This window comes from Notolepis coatsorum, assembly GCF_963971535.1.
Source record: "Notolepis coatsorum genome assembly, chromosome: 1".
NCBI classification, from domain to species: Eukaryota; Metazoa; Chordata; class Actinopteri; order Aulopiformes; family Paralepididae; genus Notolepis; species Notolepis coatsorum.
The window spans coordinates 276183980-276200835 of record NC_140165.1 but is presented as its reverse complement, the minus strand read 5'-3'; the positions used below and the strand labels follow the sequence as shown (position 1 = coordinate 276200835).

The 16856-nt window shown below is 46.0% G+C and overlaps 1 protein-coding gene across 1 annotated transcript in view; it reads right to left on the bottom strand.

The window, feature by feature from the left end:
* Positions 1 to 16856, bottom strand: part of flot2b (flotillin 2b) — a 122279-nt gene that overhangs the window by 60518 nt on the left and 44905 nt on the right. The window contains exon 8 of the mRNA XM_084329787.1: positions 10850 to 11064. Coding sequence (XP_084185913.1) covers positions 10850 to 11064 — 215 coding nt within the window. The remainder of the gene's footprint in view (positions 1 to 10849; positions 11065 to 16856) is intronic.

Below are 16856 nucleotides of genomic sequence, written 5' to 3'. Positions count from 1 at the left end.
TTGATGAACATTGTTGCTCAGCTGATAGAGTTGTGCCCTTCCTGATGGCTTGTCGTACAGAACTTGTAAGTCGCTTTGGATAAAAGCGTCAGCTAAATGACTAAATGTAAATGTAAATGTAATGTAGATAGCTTTCTACTGAACGCACAGAGAGGAAACTGGTATCTATTGTCTTGTCTCTCTCTGAAGAAGACGATGTGCTAATTTCCCCAAATGTTGGCGTGTTCTTCCAATTGAACATTTCCAATTGAAAAATAAATAAATAAACACACCTTCAATCGAATAAATAACAGTGGGCATCACACTGAAATCATGGATTGTGCCATTAAGTGACTCAAAGTTCATGAACCTTAATGACACTCAGATCGGTGTGATATGAAATATCATGTGTGTTTTTGTTATTCTGAAAAAAATATTCAACTTGCTTTCATTTCCTTTTCCATTTTATTTCCCACTTTAACCTAATTTTACCATGCGACTCAAATACAATTGAAAATAAAATAAACTGGCACACTTGTAATTGTTTTATAATAGGCAGCCAATAGTTAATGAATTAATAATTAGTTAACTAATTACATTTGTTAACCCACAAGGCTAGTATGGTTTACTACCATAGTGTATTCATACTTGTACCATTGTATATAATAATACTGTACATACATTAGCTTAGCATATATACTACCTATTACACTGTATTGCTATGCACTTTGCTGCTACTTTGCACTCAGCATTTCGTTGTACTCTGTACTTGTACTTGCAATGACAATACATTTAAATTAAACTGTAAACTGAGAAGTACTGGGGTCAGTACTTGTAACTGAGGGGTACAATTCCCTGACTGTATTGATAAGTATGGTATCATTAAACCACTACCGCTTTATGTACTTTAACTACTGGCCATACAGTACACGATATCTAAATATGATGAACACTTTCCACAATGAAATCGGTTCCAGTCAAAGGTAATAATCAAATATTTAATGGAGCAAAAGGTACATAGAATATTTATCTTACATTTATCATTTGAATGCACTTGTAAGGCAAATGAGTACTCGTAGGCAAATCAACACTGAATGTCCAATCTCTGGTTACGCAGGAAGCAAGTATACAACCTGGCTCTTAGGGAATTATATCTATGGTCACTTAATGATATAGCGGGATATACTGGAAGGGGTCCTCCCGGTTGTAAGCCGGTAGGGGGGGTAGGAGAGCCGTCGGTAGTAGACCGTCTGGTCAACGATATCTATGGAGACTTCAAGTACAGAAGACAGTGCAATAGACTCTTGATCCGCAGATGAATACACCTTGGTTCTCTGGTAGGCTGTAGCTCCACAATGAAGAAGAAGCTAGGCGACCTCAGTCTCTCTGAGCGCCGACTCAACTTGACTCCTCTCGGGGGTAAATCCAACACTCACAGGCGTCGGCGATTATCCGCTCCACAAATCACAGTACCAAAGCAAATATATATTCCAGCCGCATAGGGCTCAGCAGTCGTCGGGTAGGTAATCCAGTGTACATGTCCCTCGGTCCTCGCCTAGATCTCCTCGGATGAAAGCGCCATGTGGTCGGCCCAACCTGGATAAGACTCTAGATAACACGAGGAAGCGTTGGAGATGCTGGTCACTTTAGAACTCTAACCGCACGATGCACCATACACGATAGACTATTATTACTTGATAGAACTACGTCGCACTCGACGGTACAGTGCCAAACTCTGACAATTCAGTTATTAATTCGCACGCGGTCTCAATGCTATTCTAAGGCCAAACAGGCCATACTTCACCGCACGTCGTATCGTGGGTGAGGCTTCACGTTCTGTTACTAAGTTGGGAAGAAGGGTAAGAAGGGACTTCTACATTTACTTGCGCCATATTTATATGCACGGTGAACAAATAGTGCCACTCTCATTTCGGTAGCCGTATCCCTGAGCGGAGCCGGGGCTAGTACGGACATGTCTCGTCGGTACCTTTGAACTTGACGCCAGGGGCTGGTCCCCTGGCGCCTGGTCCTTTGTCCAATAAGAGAATGAACTATTATGGGCTATAGTAGGCTAAAGGGATATTCCGTGTATATGTACAAGGAATATACAAGGGATATCAAATGACATACAAATACTATTCAATATATATCCATAAATAAATATATATATTCGGTTTAATCTGATCCTTCGTAACAGCCGCGCCCTAATTAGTCCCACCTAATTAGCTAAGCAGAGACAGATTAACCGCACTGTCCACTACTCAATGTCCGCTGTGAGGGTCAGTCAGTTCACAAAGTCATGGGGTCATGGTCGTCATCGATAGTATCGGGGAGCCTTGGCAGTTCTATCAGCCTCGCCACGGGTCGGGTGTAGGTCCGCCCTTGGACGAGCACTTCAGCTGCTCGGACCTTTCCATCGGCACCGGTGATCACTTTGCTTACGCGGCCAGCCGGCCACATAGCTCGGGGTAGTGACTGGTCGATAATCATGACGACTGTTCCTTCTGTCAAATTGTCTCTCTCTTTCACCCATTTCTGGCGGGTCTGTAGAGACGGTAGGTAGTGGAGTAGGAAGCTGTTCCAAAACTTGTCAGCCAATACTTGACTGTACCTCCACATTCTTCGGCCGTTCGCTTCTTCAGGCCTGTACATTGTCTGGGGTAGCGCGGGGTCCAGCCGCCCCATCAAGAGTGTGTTGGGGGTGACTGGGTCGACATCTGCTACATCACTTGAGACGTAACCGAGGGGCTTTGAGTTCAATACTCCCTCAATCTCCGTGAGGACTGTCATTAAGACTTCTTCCGCCACGGTCTGGGCCCCAAGCACGGCGTACAGGGCTGTCTTTATAGAACGTACTTCTCGTTCCCAAGTTCCACCGAAGTGAGGTGCGTTCGGGGGATTAAACTGGAAGTCAATCTGGGATGGAGCGAGGTGGGTCTTAAGTTCTGGGCCCATAGCTTGGAAGCTCTCTCTCAGCTCTCTTTCTCCGCCTTTGAAGTTTGTCCCGTGATCAGACAATAATGTAGACGGTTTTCCTTTCCGTGATGTGAATCTTCGGAAGGCCATAAGGAATGAGTCTGTGCTCATGGTTGGAAGGAATTCGATATGTATCGCTCTGGTGGTCATGCATTTGAATACAATACCCCACCGCTTCTCGGTTCCTCTTCCTTTCTTTATATACAGCGGGCCGAAACAGTCCATACCGGTGGAGTGAAAAGGCTTGTCGCCGAGTCGGAGGCGACAGGGAGGTAGGTCAGCCATCCGGGGTATACTGGGCTGGGCTCGCCACTTACGACAGTCTAGACAGGTTCGCTGGAAGCGCCGCACTGCTTCTCTCCCTTGCAGTATCCAATAACGACGTCTGATCTCCGCGAAGACTCTCTCTGCCCCTGCGTGGTGCACATCCTCGTATTTCTTTATGATCAGCTCTGTGACCTTATGTCGGCTGTTCAAGACTATCGGGTACTTGACGTCATCCGGTAAGTCTGGGGCTCTCCGCAGACGACCACCCACTCTGATGAGACTATGGGCGTCGCTCTCGGGGGCTAGGTGGAGCAGTCTGCTGTCTGATGGGACGGGCTTTGCTCCCTGTAGACAGTCTAGCTCATCGGGGAACGAGTCTCTCTGGGCTCGTTGTAGTAGAAGAAGTTCTGCTTCTTCGTAGTCAGCTGCTGAAATGTCAGTCGTGGGCTGAACCTCTGGGTGGTGCCACAGAAATGTCTTTAGCTGCGCACTCTGTAGGGTGAGGCAATCGTCTATGTCGGGGTCTGTGGAGACGAGTGTGTTCAATCCACAGAACATAGGTTTCTTGTTTTCGGCCTCCTCTTTACTCGCCTCCCGTGGGGTGGGTGTAGGCCACTCTTCTTCGGGGAGCTTGAGAAACTCTGGTCCGTCACTGTAGAGGTTGTGACGGGTGAGGTCATCCAGGGACATTCCCCGGGTGATGACGTCAGCTGGGTTGTGTTTGGTGTCCACATACCTCCAGCTCGCTACTTCTGTTAACTCTTGAATCTCGGTGACTCTGACTCCCACGAAGACCTTGTATCTGCACGAATCAGACCGGATCCATGTGAGTACTGTCGTGGAGTCTGACCACAAGATTGTTCTTTGCACCGGGATGGTGAGTTCACGTTGGATTAACGTGGCGAGCTGCGCTCCTGCTAGGGCTGCGCAGAGCTCTAGACGCGGGATAGATTGTTGCTTTCGTGGGGCTATTCTTGAGCGAGCCAGGATGAAAGCAGTATGTATTTCTCCTCCCTCCTCTCGGGCACGCAAGTAGGCCACCGAACCGTAGGCTACTTCGGAGGCGTCGCTGAATACGTGCAGGTCCATCTTGCATGTCTCTGGCCTCACTGTGGGTGGGAAGTAGCTGCGGCGTATGTTAACACCTGGGAGTGAGCGGAGTTCCGTCTCCCACTCTCTCCATGTGGATGCAAGGTGTTCGGGTATGGGATCGTCCCAGCCCTGGTCCTTGTCCCATAGCGCTCTTACAATCATCTTTGCCCTGGTGGTGTAAGGTAGAATACATCCCAACGGGTCATATTGTCTGGCGAGTGTTCTGTATACACTCCGTCTGGTGGTCGGTATTGCCGTCGACCTTCCCTGCTCCTTGGTCAGGGGTTTGTGTCTATAATGGAGCGAGTCTGTTTTGAAGCGCCAGACTAGTCCTAGTGTCATTTCTTGGGCTTCTCCTGGGATGGTCGCCATCCAGGTGTCGCTGCTCGCTGCCTTGTCCTCGGGGGAGAGGCTGCGCAATACTTGCGGGTCGCTGCTGGCCCACTGCCTGAGATCAAAGCCGCCTTTGATCAGGGAGGCGCGGAGCTTGAGTAGAAGAGCCTCGGCTTCTTCTGGCGTCGAGACGCTTTGTAAACAGTTGTCCACGTAGAAACTATTTGTCACACTTTGTCGGACCTCTTCATCTGCTGCTGGGTCCTCTGCGACGTGTTTTTGTAGTGCAAACGTAGCACAGCATGGGCTGCATGTGGTTCCGAAAGGGAGGACTTCCCATTGATAGATGGCTGGGTGCTCATCTCCGATCCTCTCTCTCCATAGGAACCGCAGCAGGGGCTTGTCCTCCTCCACTAGTCTCACCTGCAGGAACATCCCTTTGATGTCGCCGCTGATAGCCACCTTGTCCTGGCGGAAGCGTAGTAGCACGCCTAGTAGAGAGGGGCCGAGTGTTGGGCCGGGCAAGAGCTCTTTATTCAGATTTTGTGATCCGATCTGGTAGCTGCAGTTAAACACAATACGATCCTTGCCGTTGTGGTGGACCTTGTGGTGCGGCACGTACCATGATTCGGTCATCTGATCGGCCTCTTTAATGTCAATTTTCTTTATGTGTCCCGCTGTGATTAGCTTGTTAATCTCAGCGCGGTACACAGTCTCTTGAGCGGGGTCTTTGGCTAGGCGCCGCTCTGTGTTCAATAGATACCGCTCCGTCGCTTCTTTTGTGGCGTGAAAGGTGGGCATTCCCTCTCGCCTCAGGAGTGGAGTTGCGTATCTCATCACTCCGTTGACTGTGACTCTCTTTGTCCCTTGCTCGAGGAGGGCTATAGCGTAAATATCTTCCTTAGAACGAATGTCTTTCTTTTCGTTCTTAAAGGGCATTGTCTCTAGTGTCCATAGCCTCTCGACATGCTGCAGGAGAGTGGTGTCTTCTTCTGTCACTCTGGAGTGGAGGCAGCTAGTGGCTGCTGTTCGGTTAAGAGACTTGGCGAGGGGGCCTTGTAATGTCCATCCTAGGCGGGTCTCGACTGCTGCAGGACAACCTCTGGGTCCTGTATGGACCCGGTCTATCGGGACTATGAGGTCTGCATGGTCGGAGCCTATCAGCAGGGTCGGGGTGGCACCGTCTATGAGCGGGATAGGTAGTTGACGCAGGTGCACATATTTATCCATCAGCTTGGCGATGGGGTAGGTGTACTGCGATAGTCCTATTTCTTGGCTGGTGAAAGCATTAGTAATCCTATACCGTCTCTCTGGCTGCCCGCTTGCTGCGATAGTGAAGGAGACATTCTCGCCCTCTATCGTCGTTAGATCTCTTCTTATTGTCCGAATCGTCATCTGGTTTTCGCTCCCCCGCAGCCCCAGCTGGGCCGCAGCGGACGCGAGGAGAAGGGTCTTCTCTGACCCGTCATCAAGGACGGCGTAAGTGTCCATGACCTTATCTTGGTAACTCAGTGTTACGCGGACCACCTTTAAGAGCACCTGGGCGCCCCCGCTGCTAGCGGGGTCAATGTACATAACACTTGCCTTTGTGCTGCTGGATGGTGCAGGCTTTCTTCTGTTACTGTCGTGTAGGACATCTAGGTGGGCTCCGTCACACCGACTACACCTCTTCTTTAGGCGGCACTCGGCTGCCATGTGACTGCGCGCACATCGGTAACAGCGCCTGTTGGACTTTATCCAGTGACTCACTTCTTCAGCGGTCATCTTCTTGAACAGGTCACATTGTGACAACCAGTGTTCCTTTTCGCAGTACGGGCACACCATCTTCCACTTCTCTTTCATCGAGGGGGTACTGTGGTTCTTGCTGCTCGGTACTGATTCTGATTGGTGCATGACAGTCACCAATCTTCGGCCATCGTTTGCTCTCCTAGGTCCCTCTCTGGAGCTTGGTGTGCTCCGCGCTAACGTATCCAACCGTAGGCTGCTGACTTCTCTCGCCAGGAAGTCGGCTAGGTCTAGGAGGGATGGCTCGGGACCGTTAGGATCACGGTGGTCTCTTTGCCGCCTGAAGCGCTCCTGTCGGGCGGGCGGCAGCTTCTCTAAAATCCTCTCGACATTCGAGTTTGCGTATAGTTCGTGCATACCCTTTTCTCGTTGCGCCCCCAGCATCCCTACCAGGGATTGTACTTTGATAGACAGGTCGTCTAGTGAGCGATTGTCTGTTGCTGGGGGTAGGCGGTCAATATGCCTCATCTCTTGTATTACGTAATCCCATATACGTCCATATCTTTGGTCTAGTGCTGCTAGAGCCGCGGTGTATGGGGTCGTAGAGGTGGCATAAGCTAGCGCTATGTTGTGCGCTCTGGGCACTTTCAGGTGCTTCAATAGGATAGCATACTTGTGGCGTTCATCAGCTACATCCACCATCATTGTCTCTAAGCACATCCGTAGCTCCGTGTACTGTGCTTGGTTCTCATGGGTGAAGTCTGGAAACGTCGGTGTGCCAATGTAGGACGCCGTGGATGGCTGGCACATCGGTGAGCGTTGGAAGAGAGGCCTCCTAGGCGAGTCTCCTCTTACGCCTCTCGGTGGGCTGGTACCGGCAGGGTACCATGGCCCGCTGGTCCAGGTGCTATTCCTCGGGACTGGTCGTGCGTCATGCTCACCCGTGAATAGAGTCGGGGGTCTGTAGCGCAGAGCCGCGGGGGTATAGCCTGGGCTGTACTGGACCTCCTGGTCCTGTGGAGTAATGTGCTGCTGTCGGGCTTGACTCTCCTCCTCTCCCTCTTCTTCCTCTGTCAGGTCATCTAGATCCTGTAGTCGTCTATTTAGCCTCTCCGCGGTGTACGCCGTTCCTTCCTTGTAGCTGGGTCTCACTGGGACCAGTCGGGGAAGGAGTTCGGAGGGGGGTATAGGCTCTCTCTGGTGGTCGGGCTCAGGGTCCCTTAATCGGTTAGGGGAGGGTGCCCTTGACCCGTGTCTTGACGAGGCCCTGGAACCCCTTGTGGAGGGAGGGGGTGTTGCCCTGGCAATCAGCTGCTCCATTAGCTGCGCTTGTAATCGGTCGCGCTCGGCTTCGCGCTTGGTGAGAGCGATGTCGCGCTCTGCTTCTCTTTGGGCACCGGCAGCGGCACGCTGGGTGTCGGCCCGGTCTCTTGCCATATTCTCTTCCGTCTGAAGGCGTCTCATCTCCAGACGTATACGCTCTTCGTCGCTCCGTTGCTGCGCTTGAATGCGTTCTCTTTCCATGGTAGAATGTTCGCGCTCACTAAGCGTCTGTGCTTGGAGCCGATCGCGCTCTGTGGAGGCTGCTAGGCTGGCGAGGAACGCCTGTGCCAGCATCTTGTCCGCCTCGCTGGGGGAAGACGCTGGTTGAGGTGATCCGCTCCTGGCAGTACTCGTTGGGGATGCGTTCTCCTGCGGGGAGTCCTGGAGCTCTATCTCCTCGGCGCTCTCCTCATCTTGTTCCGTGCAGAGTTCCATCTCTGGAGGGTTGTGTTCCTCCCGGAGCTCTCCGGAGACTACTTCTTCGGTCTTGGCGGGGGGTAAAGTCGTGTCAGTTCCCTCCTGGTCCCCACCGTGAGCTTGGTCAGTTACATTAGAACCCACTAGGGCCTCTGTGGTCGGGGTATCCTGGTTGATAGGGTCGGACATAATTTTACTTTCTACTTTTACCGCGTTTACCGTTTGTAGAAGGCTAGGTAGTATACTGGCAGCGTAATCCTCTAAGTACTGAGGTGGCTGCCGTCTACGCTGCGGGCGTTCTACTTTAGGAGGACCGTTTCGTGGAGTGTTCATCATAGGCCATTTCAATATTAATACCACTATATTAATATTACACTAATTACCCTCCGGCTCGAAGGACCAATTGTAACTGAGGGGTACAATTCCCTGACTGTATTGATAAGTATGGTATCATTAAACCACTACCGCTTTATGTACTTTAACTACTGGCCATACAGTACACGATATCTAAATATGATGAACACTTTCCACAATGAAATCGGTTCCAGTCAAAGGTAATAATCAAATATTTAATGGAGCAAAAGGTACATAGAATATTTATCTTACATTTATCATTTGAATGCACTTGTAAGGCAAATGAGTACTCGTAGGCAAATCAACACTGAATGTCCAATCTCTGGTTACGCAGGAAGCAAGTATACAACCTGGCTCTTAGGGAATTATATCTATGGTCACTTAATGATATAGCGGGATATACTGGAAGGGGTCCTCCCGGTTGTAAGCCGGTAGGGGGGGTAGGAGAGCCGTCGGTAGTAGACCGTCTGGTCAACGATATCTATGGAGACTTCAAGTACAGAAGACAGTGCAATAGACTCTTGATCCGCAGATGAATACACCTTGGTTCTCTTGTAGGCTGTAGCTCCACAATGAAGAAGAAGCTAGGCGACCTCAGTCTCTCTGAGCGCCGACTCAACTTGACTCCTCTCGGGGGTAAATCCAACACTCACAGGCGTCGGCGATTATCCGCTCCACAAATCACAGTACCAAAGCAAATATATATTCCAGCCGCATAGGGCTCAGCAGTCGTCGGGTAGGTAATCCAGTGTACATGTCCCTCGGTCCTCGCCTAGATCTCCTCGGATGAAAGCGCCATGTGGTCGGCCCAACCTGGATAAGACTCTAGATAACACGAGGAAGCGTTGGAGATGCTGGTCACTTTAGAACTCTAACCGCACGATGCACCATACACGATAGACTATTATTACTTGATAGAACTACGTCGCACTCGACGGTACAGTGCCAAACTCTGACAATTCAGTTATTAATTCGCACGCGGTCTCAATGCTATTCTAAGGCCAAACAGGCCATACTTCACCGCACGTCGTATCGTGGGTGAGGCTTCACGTTCTGTTACTAAGTTGGGAAGAAGGGTAAGAAGGGACTTCTACATTTACTTGCGCCATATTTATATGCACGGTGAACAAATAGTGCCACTCTCATTTCGGTAGCCGTATCCCTGAGCGGAGCCGGGGCTAGTACGGACATGTCTCGTCGGTACCTTTGAACTTGACGCCAGGGGCTGGTCCCCTGGCGCCTGGTCCTTTGTCCAATAAGAGAATGAACTATTATGGGCTATAGTAGGCTAAAGGGATATTCCGTGTATATGTACAAGGAATATACAAGGGATATCAAACGACATACAAATACTATTCAATATATATCCATAAATAAATATATATATTCGGTTTAATCTGATCCTTCGTAACAGTACTCATATATACGCCATCCACTGTCCAAGTCTGAGTATGATACCCACCATTGTGTCCTGTATGACAAGGTGGGTTGGCCTTCTCATGCAGAAATTTGCAACAAACACTGGTATTTGTTTATTTTTTAAGCAACCTCTTTATATCTCTTCACTGTTGGAATGGAATATTGGAACCTATTCGATTTTATCTAATGACTGGATGGTTCTTAGGGTTCCTCAAGTATATGAACTGAACTCTGTTGCTTATACTCAATTTATACCTACCTACTGCTTTCATAACTACAACTGTATCATAACTACCTACCTCATACTATACCTATCCATATACTCTGTATGATAGCATGTACAATAGTGCTGTATATGCATAATATACATTTACCACATATACATATATATATCATTACCTTGCTGCTATATTTTTTATGTTCGTTTTATGTCTGTAACCAATGATGTGTTATTATGTCTGCTCATTTTATGCCTGTATTTTTTACTGCTGTGAAGCACATTGAGCTGCAATTTCTGTATGAAAGGTGCTATACAAATAAAGTATATTATCTATATGTCTGAATACACCTGCATATAATCCTCCTATATACCTACTTATACACCTGCATATAACCCATATAACTCTGTATGATAGCATGTACAATAAGCAACTTATATATATATCCACATAATCCTTTTTCATATATGTAATTACTGTATCTATACATATTCATATTATTGTGTACATACATCTGATTAGCACTATTACCCAGTTTAATCACCTGTATATTACTATTGCACTTTAGTGTTACATTTTTACTCTGGTTGGATGCCAAACTTATTTTTGTTGCACTGTACTTATGCTGTATAATGACAATACATTTTAATCTAATCTAAATAAATAGTAAATGAGGGAAACCTCATCAGTATTACTATTGGCCCTGACAAGATGAATATGGGATGTTAGCCGACGGCCCGACTCACTTGTGTCCCTGAGCCAGCTGGTGAATCTTGAAGGCCTCAGCCTCTGCAGGCCTCTTGATGGTGGCGATCAGCTCCTTCTCCATGCGGTCAATCTCCTTCTCCTCGATGATGATCTGTTTCTTCCTCTGCACCACCTCGATTTCTATCTCCTCCAGACGAATCTTCTGCTGCTCCTTGGCGGCCTGGAGCTCGAAGGCCAGCTGTGCCTCTGCTTTCTGATGGACAGACACACAGACGGATGGAGAAAAAACTATGCCGTGAGCCGCTGTGGTGAATACCAGAGGAGCAGGAACAGGCTACATCTCGGCCCCAAACATTACGAAGATGAACATCATTCATCTTTATTTATAGAGCCTCTTTTGATTGGAATGTGTTAATAGCTGCTGTGGAAGTTCCCTTCAAACCCTTTTGTTCACACCTCCCCCTCCCCCTGTATCCCCCTTGTCCTTGTCCTCCCCCCTGTATCCCCCTTGCCTGGTCGTCCCTCCCCATTTTCCCAGCAGCCCTAGCCATATTTTCAGAAGATTTGCCTAAAAGTACATACCCAAGTAAATGGAAGACATCAGCTAGCTAGTCCACAAACGAGTAATGACACTCGTTTGCTACAATTTAGTTTATTTTAGTGGTTCAAAAACAACCACAGAAATGGTGACAATGTATTTATCACCTGCTCGCACAGTTAGCCAATGTTAATCTCCATAACAACCAATCACACTGGTCCTGATATTAACTTTCCATTGGAATCCAGCCTTTTCTGGATTACCATAATTTACATCATTGTACTGGTTCTTTAAAGGGGACATGCATTATAAATGGATTTTTTGACAATTTTCACGATGTCTGCAGACCCATCGTATATTCTATATTATAGCTATGGAGACAATAGTATGGCTCAAAATAATCCAGTCTCGTTTTCTAGATCGTGAGATATTATGTGTTATATGCATAATGCGCAAATCGTTCGGGTTGCTCGCCTGAAACCTATATTATTTCCATTTACGAAGCTGCGATCGTTACCAAAAGCATGTTTTAGGTTCGGTAAAATATGACGCTGTGATCAATACAAAAGCATGTTTTAGGTTCGGTAAAATAGACCATACCTTTGTCAGAAGGTACTCCAAAATGAATAATCCCAGTTGTTCCATCGCGATCGTCATTACTGGTGTGCATTGGGCCTGGCTATAATACGGGAAACAATAGGTTTCAGGTGAGCAAATCGGGGACAGATGGCTGTGTACTGCTTCACTTTGAGGGGGAGGGGATTCCTGCAGCCAGAGGCCCTGAGGCACTGAGAGACAACTGAGCGACCCAGTTCAAAAGGTAGGCGATACTACCACCTGTCGGGATTCGATCGTCATTGCAATTATAACGTAGGCAGCGGTGCCAGGGAGACACAAGCAGGTCCGTGCAAGTGTTTAGAATGGGAAAATCGAATGAATGTTAGCCTAGCTTAGCACAATGAATGTCCGCTTCCATTCGTTGTGCTAAGCTAGGCTAACGTGCAGCCAGATAGCATTCTACTGAACGCAGAGAGAGAAAACTGGTATCTATCTTCTTGTCTCTCTCTGGAGAAGACGGTAAGCTAATTTCCCAAAATGTTGGCATGTTCTTTTAAATCTGGATGTAGTACCCCAGGCGCCCGGTAGAGGGCAGCAAAGACCGTGAATGAAATCTACTGTAAGTACAGTTACTTTTGTATAATGGTCGATAGCTGCATCAAAAATCACCGGATTGAAACCAGTTTTTTCCGTTCACAGAAAGGTAAAGAAACAATATACGTGTATATGGCAATAACGTTGAGGTTTGTTCGACCGATGAGATATAAACACGAGATTCACGTCAATGCTTGTAAGAATTAAAATTTGTTTTACTTCCGTTGTCGGCGGCTGGTGTGAGCTGGGTAGTGTAGTTTTGTGAAATTTAGACATCCATCGAAAGCCCTGGGCCTCCTCTTTCTCTAGACTACAACGATGTCATGCTTCTTGTTCTCGCGTCTAAATCAAACGTTTTCTGATGCAATGCGCATAGATTTTCTATAAGCTTATATTTAGCTAATAACACTTAAAATTAGGGATGTTCGATATTGGCTTTTTTACCGATATCCGATATACCGATATTGTCCAACTCTTAATTTCCGATATTGATATCAACCGATACCGATATATGCAGGGTTTCCCCCCCCAAAAAACTGAATAATTTCAGGTAATTAACATTACTTATTACATGGCGTTTTCACATTCGCCGAAATGCTTGCTTGTGATTGGTCAATAGCCCCCGACAGCGGTGAATAATTTTTCGATAACCACCGGTGATTATTGTTTTTCGCAGCTGGAGTAATCAAGCCCCACTGACACACACTGTTTCAGTGCAGCCAATCAGACACACCTGCCGGGCTGCCCGCGATAATAATAATCACTTTATTTGGGCTGACAGAGCCACAGAACAACTGCGATTTGTCAAATGAATTAGGTATATTGTTAGTAAGTTAGCCATGTAATAAGCGGGATAATGTATAGCTATCCTCGGTCATCATCGCAAAATAATTGACCTTCACTGACGTTTAAAACACCTCGCCGAGGCGGCTCGGTATTTTAAACTCCGTGTCGGTCAATTATTTTGCGACAATGACCTCGTAGCTATACATTATCCCTTACTTAGTACATGGCGTTTTCACATTCGCCGAAATGCTTGATTGTGATTGGTCAATAGCCCCCGACAGCGGTGAATTATTTTTCGATAACTGACTGCTGCCATGGGCAACGCGCAATAATCACCGGTGATTATTGCTTTTCGCAGCTGAAGCAATCAAGCCCACTGACACACACTGCATCAGTGCAATCAGACACACCTGCCGGCTGCCGGCAATAATAATAATCACTTTATTTGGGCTGACAGAGCCACAGAACAACTGCGTCTGCATTTGATCTCGTCTTGTCGATGGTGTCAAATGAATTAGGTATATTGTTAGTAAGTTAGCCATCTAATAAGCGGGATAATGTATAGCCTATACTTGGTCATTGTCGCAAAATAATTGACCTTCACTACGTTTAAAACACCTCGGCGAGGCACCTCTGTATTCTAAATAGAGTTGTTCCGATACCGATACTAGTATCGGAAATGCCGCCGATACTGCCTAAAATGCTAGTATCGGTATCGGCGAGTACACGTAAATTCTAGCCTCCGATCCCATGATGTAATTTATCTCCTGCCGAGTCCTGCGGAGAGTGAGGATTATAAAATGAACATGTTTTAAAGTGTGATGCTGTGTCATTTTAACAGCAGATACACTTTCTTAAATTCCATTGTCCCCGACAGTGCGGTGTGACGGGGAGCTCGGACGGGAATCGGGATGTGTTTGGCTGGTGTTATGATAGCATTAGCTGGAAAGATAGCTAGTTGGAACAACATCCGCTTTTAACGTTACATCAAATCAGATGATCGCCTGTCCTTTCTCCAGGACCTAACACTGTCCGTGACCGTCTATCAACAATAATGCACCCACGGTGAATTGTATTTAAGTTAAGTAGCTACGGACTAGCGTTAGCTGACTATTACTAACGTTATCTTAATGTCGATGCGGGAAGGCGAGCTAGGTCAGTTAGCTTAGCTTGATAACGTTACCGTGTCTAAAGTTGGTGCTATTCACATAATCCAGCAATAATGGCTGCAGACCTGCAAGCAAAGTACAGCAAGTGCCAAAGGATAAGAGTCTGAGGCGGAGTTTCAAAAGAGAATGTTGAATATTTATTTTGCATCAAAAATCACAACATGAACGTCTGCCACTAGCTTACAGACTGAATAGGGTATATCTGCAGAGCCACTGAGTAGCGAGTGCAACACCGTTTAATGTCCGTGTGGATCATTGGAGTAGGGTATATCTGCAGTGCTGCAGCCCATACTCATTGATTAATGATACTAATACAAATCTATACAATCACCTGTTGTTGAATAAATACCATACGTTCTAGTTATTACTAAAAAACAGTATAACAGTATCTGAAAAAAAGAAAAAAAAATATAATTTATATAAATTTTTTTTTAATTTTTTTTGTATGCACTGGTATCGGATAAATATCGGTATCGGCCGATACCCAAAGCTTAGGTATCGGAATCGGATCGGAAAGGGAAAAATGGTATCGGAACATCTCTAATTCTAAACTCTGTGTCGGTCAATTATTTTGCGACAATGACCTCGTAGCTACAGTTACATATCTCTTGTCATGGAATTAACACAACATTATGCATACTTTTCACAATAAATAAAATAAGAATTTGTTCTTACTTGCTTGCCTGGGAAAATAAAGGTTAAATAAATGTTAATTTTTAAATTTTTTAAAACCGATACCGATAATTTCCGATATTACATTTTAATGCCAATATCGGTAGGCCGATAATATCGGACATCCCTACTTAAAATCATTGCTAAACAAACGTAGTGCTGAAAATATACATTTTGACTGCTGTTTTGAGAGGGTTAGGGTCTTTATTCGTTGACTACATTTGAAAAAGAAACACAACATCAAACACAACATCAACATTCAAAACCGCTCTAAAAAAGCACCTACGGAAGGCCGCAATTCGAAACTGGCCCCGGTAAATGTCCAACCCACCCAACAATGTACAGTTTCCTCCCCCTCAAATGTACTGTATATATTCTCTTTTAGAAACTCTGTCTGTAAATAAACAGTACTGTATATTTGTATATCTTGTATGTCATAAATGTCTGGATGTAACAGTACTGTATGTCGTGTATGTCATAAATGTTATGAATTGAAAATGGGGGACCCTGATGTAAACAAGACGTTTCTTGCCTGTACACGTTACTATTCCCAAATCACATCTATGTCATAAGTATTATGTTTCATCATGAATGCATGAAAGGGGGGGGGGGGGTCGTCTCTGATTATTTGATTGTCAGTAACGGCATTCGTATTGAACACTAAAAACGCTTATCAGCCCGATCGGTATAAAAGCATTGCAGGATCAAGCAAAAATTGATAGTCCTTACCTGTGATCGGGAGTATTCCAAAAATAATATTCCAATTGTTTGATCACCATCTGGTACATCCAATGTCCATTTGGTCCACGGCATAACCCACCACAACATATGGATCGGGGATATTTGACACGCTTCAATGGAACCGGGAGAACCGCTCCACTCGGCCGACAAGGAAAAGTGAAACCGGAGACATTTGGTCGTTTCACAGGCCAAGATACAAGGTTTCAAAGGGTGCTCGATACCGCCGTCTAGCTGGATGCGGCCGGTATTGCACTTTGGCAAACTCAGAATCATTCCCTATGGTAACACCGACGTCCCCGGATGAATAATGAATAAAAATATTGAGAAAAAAAAAGGAAAAACGATCAGATAACGTATACGTGGTTGGCGTTCAACGGTTGTCGGCCAAACACGTATATAAACGTGGATGGCGCAGATTGAGTTAACAATTGTCTGTATTGAGCCGTACTGTATTGTACCCATTCTGCAATCTGTTAATACAATTTGCAATCTATCAATCGATCAATCACTTAATACGGACTGTATTGATCTATTTGTGCAACTTTAAATAAATCTCGGCCCGGTATCGGGCTTAAGGGGTTAAGAAGCAAACTCACAGAAAGTCAAAAGGAAAAAATAAAAAAGTCCTCTACTGAACTCCTAACCTAAATTGTATTTGATTAGCCATGTTTTAACAATACATTTGTATCAGCCGTGAAGATGTTACCACATGAATGATTAACCTCTCCTGTTCCACCATACTGCCGACATCAAAATAGTTCAAAAGCAATTCAGATTTTAAAAGATTGTCTACTGTCCAGAACCCGTATGAATGTAGCATTTTCAAATAGTCTTTTAAAGTCTGAAAGTTAGTCTCTTATTAGCTTGCTACATAGGTAGGGTAACACTATTAGAACTTTCCCCCCACTGATTGCTCAGTCCTAATCCTCAACATATTTTTTTTTAAACAGCCAAATATACACTGTCAGACATGGCTGACAAGGAAAC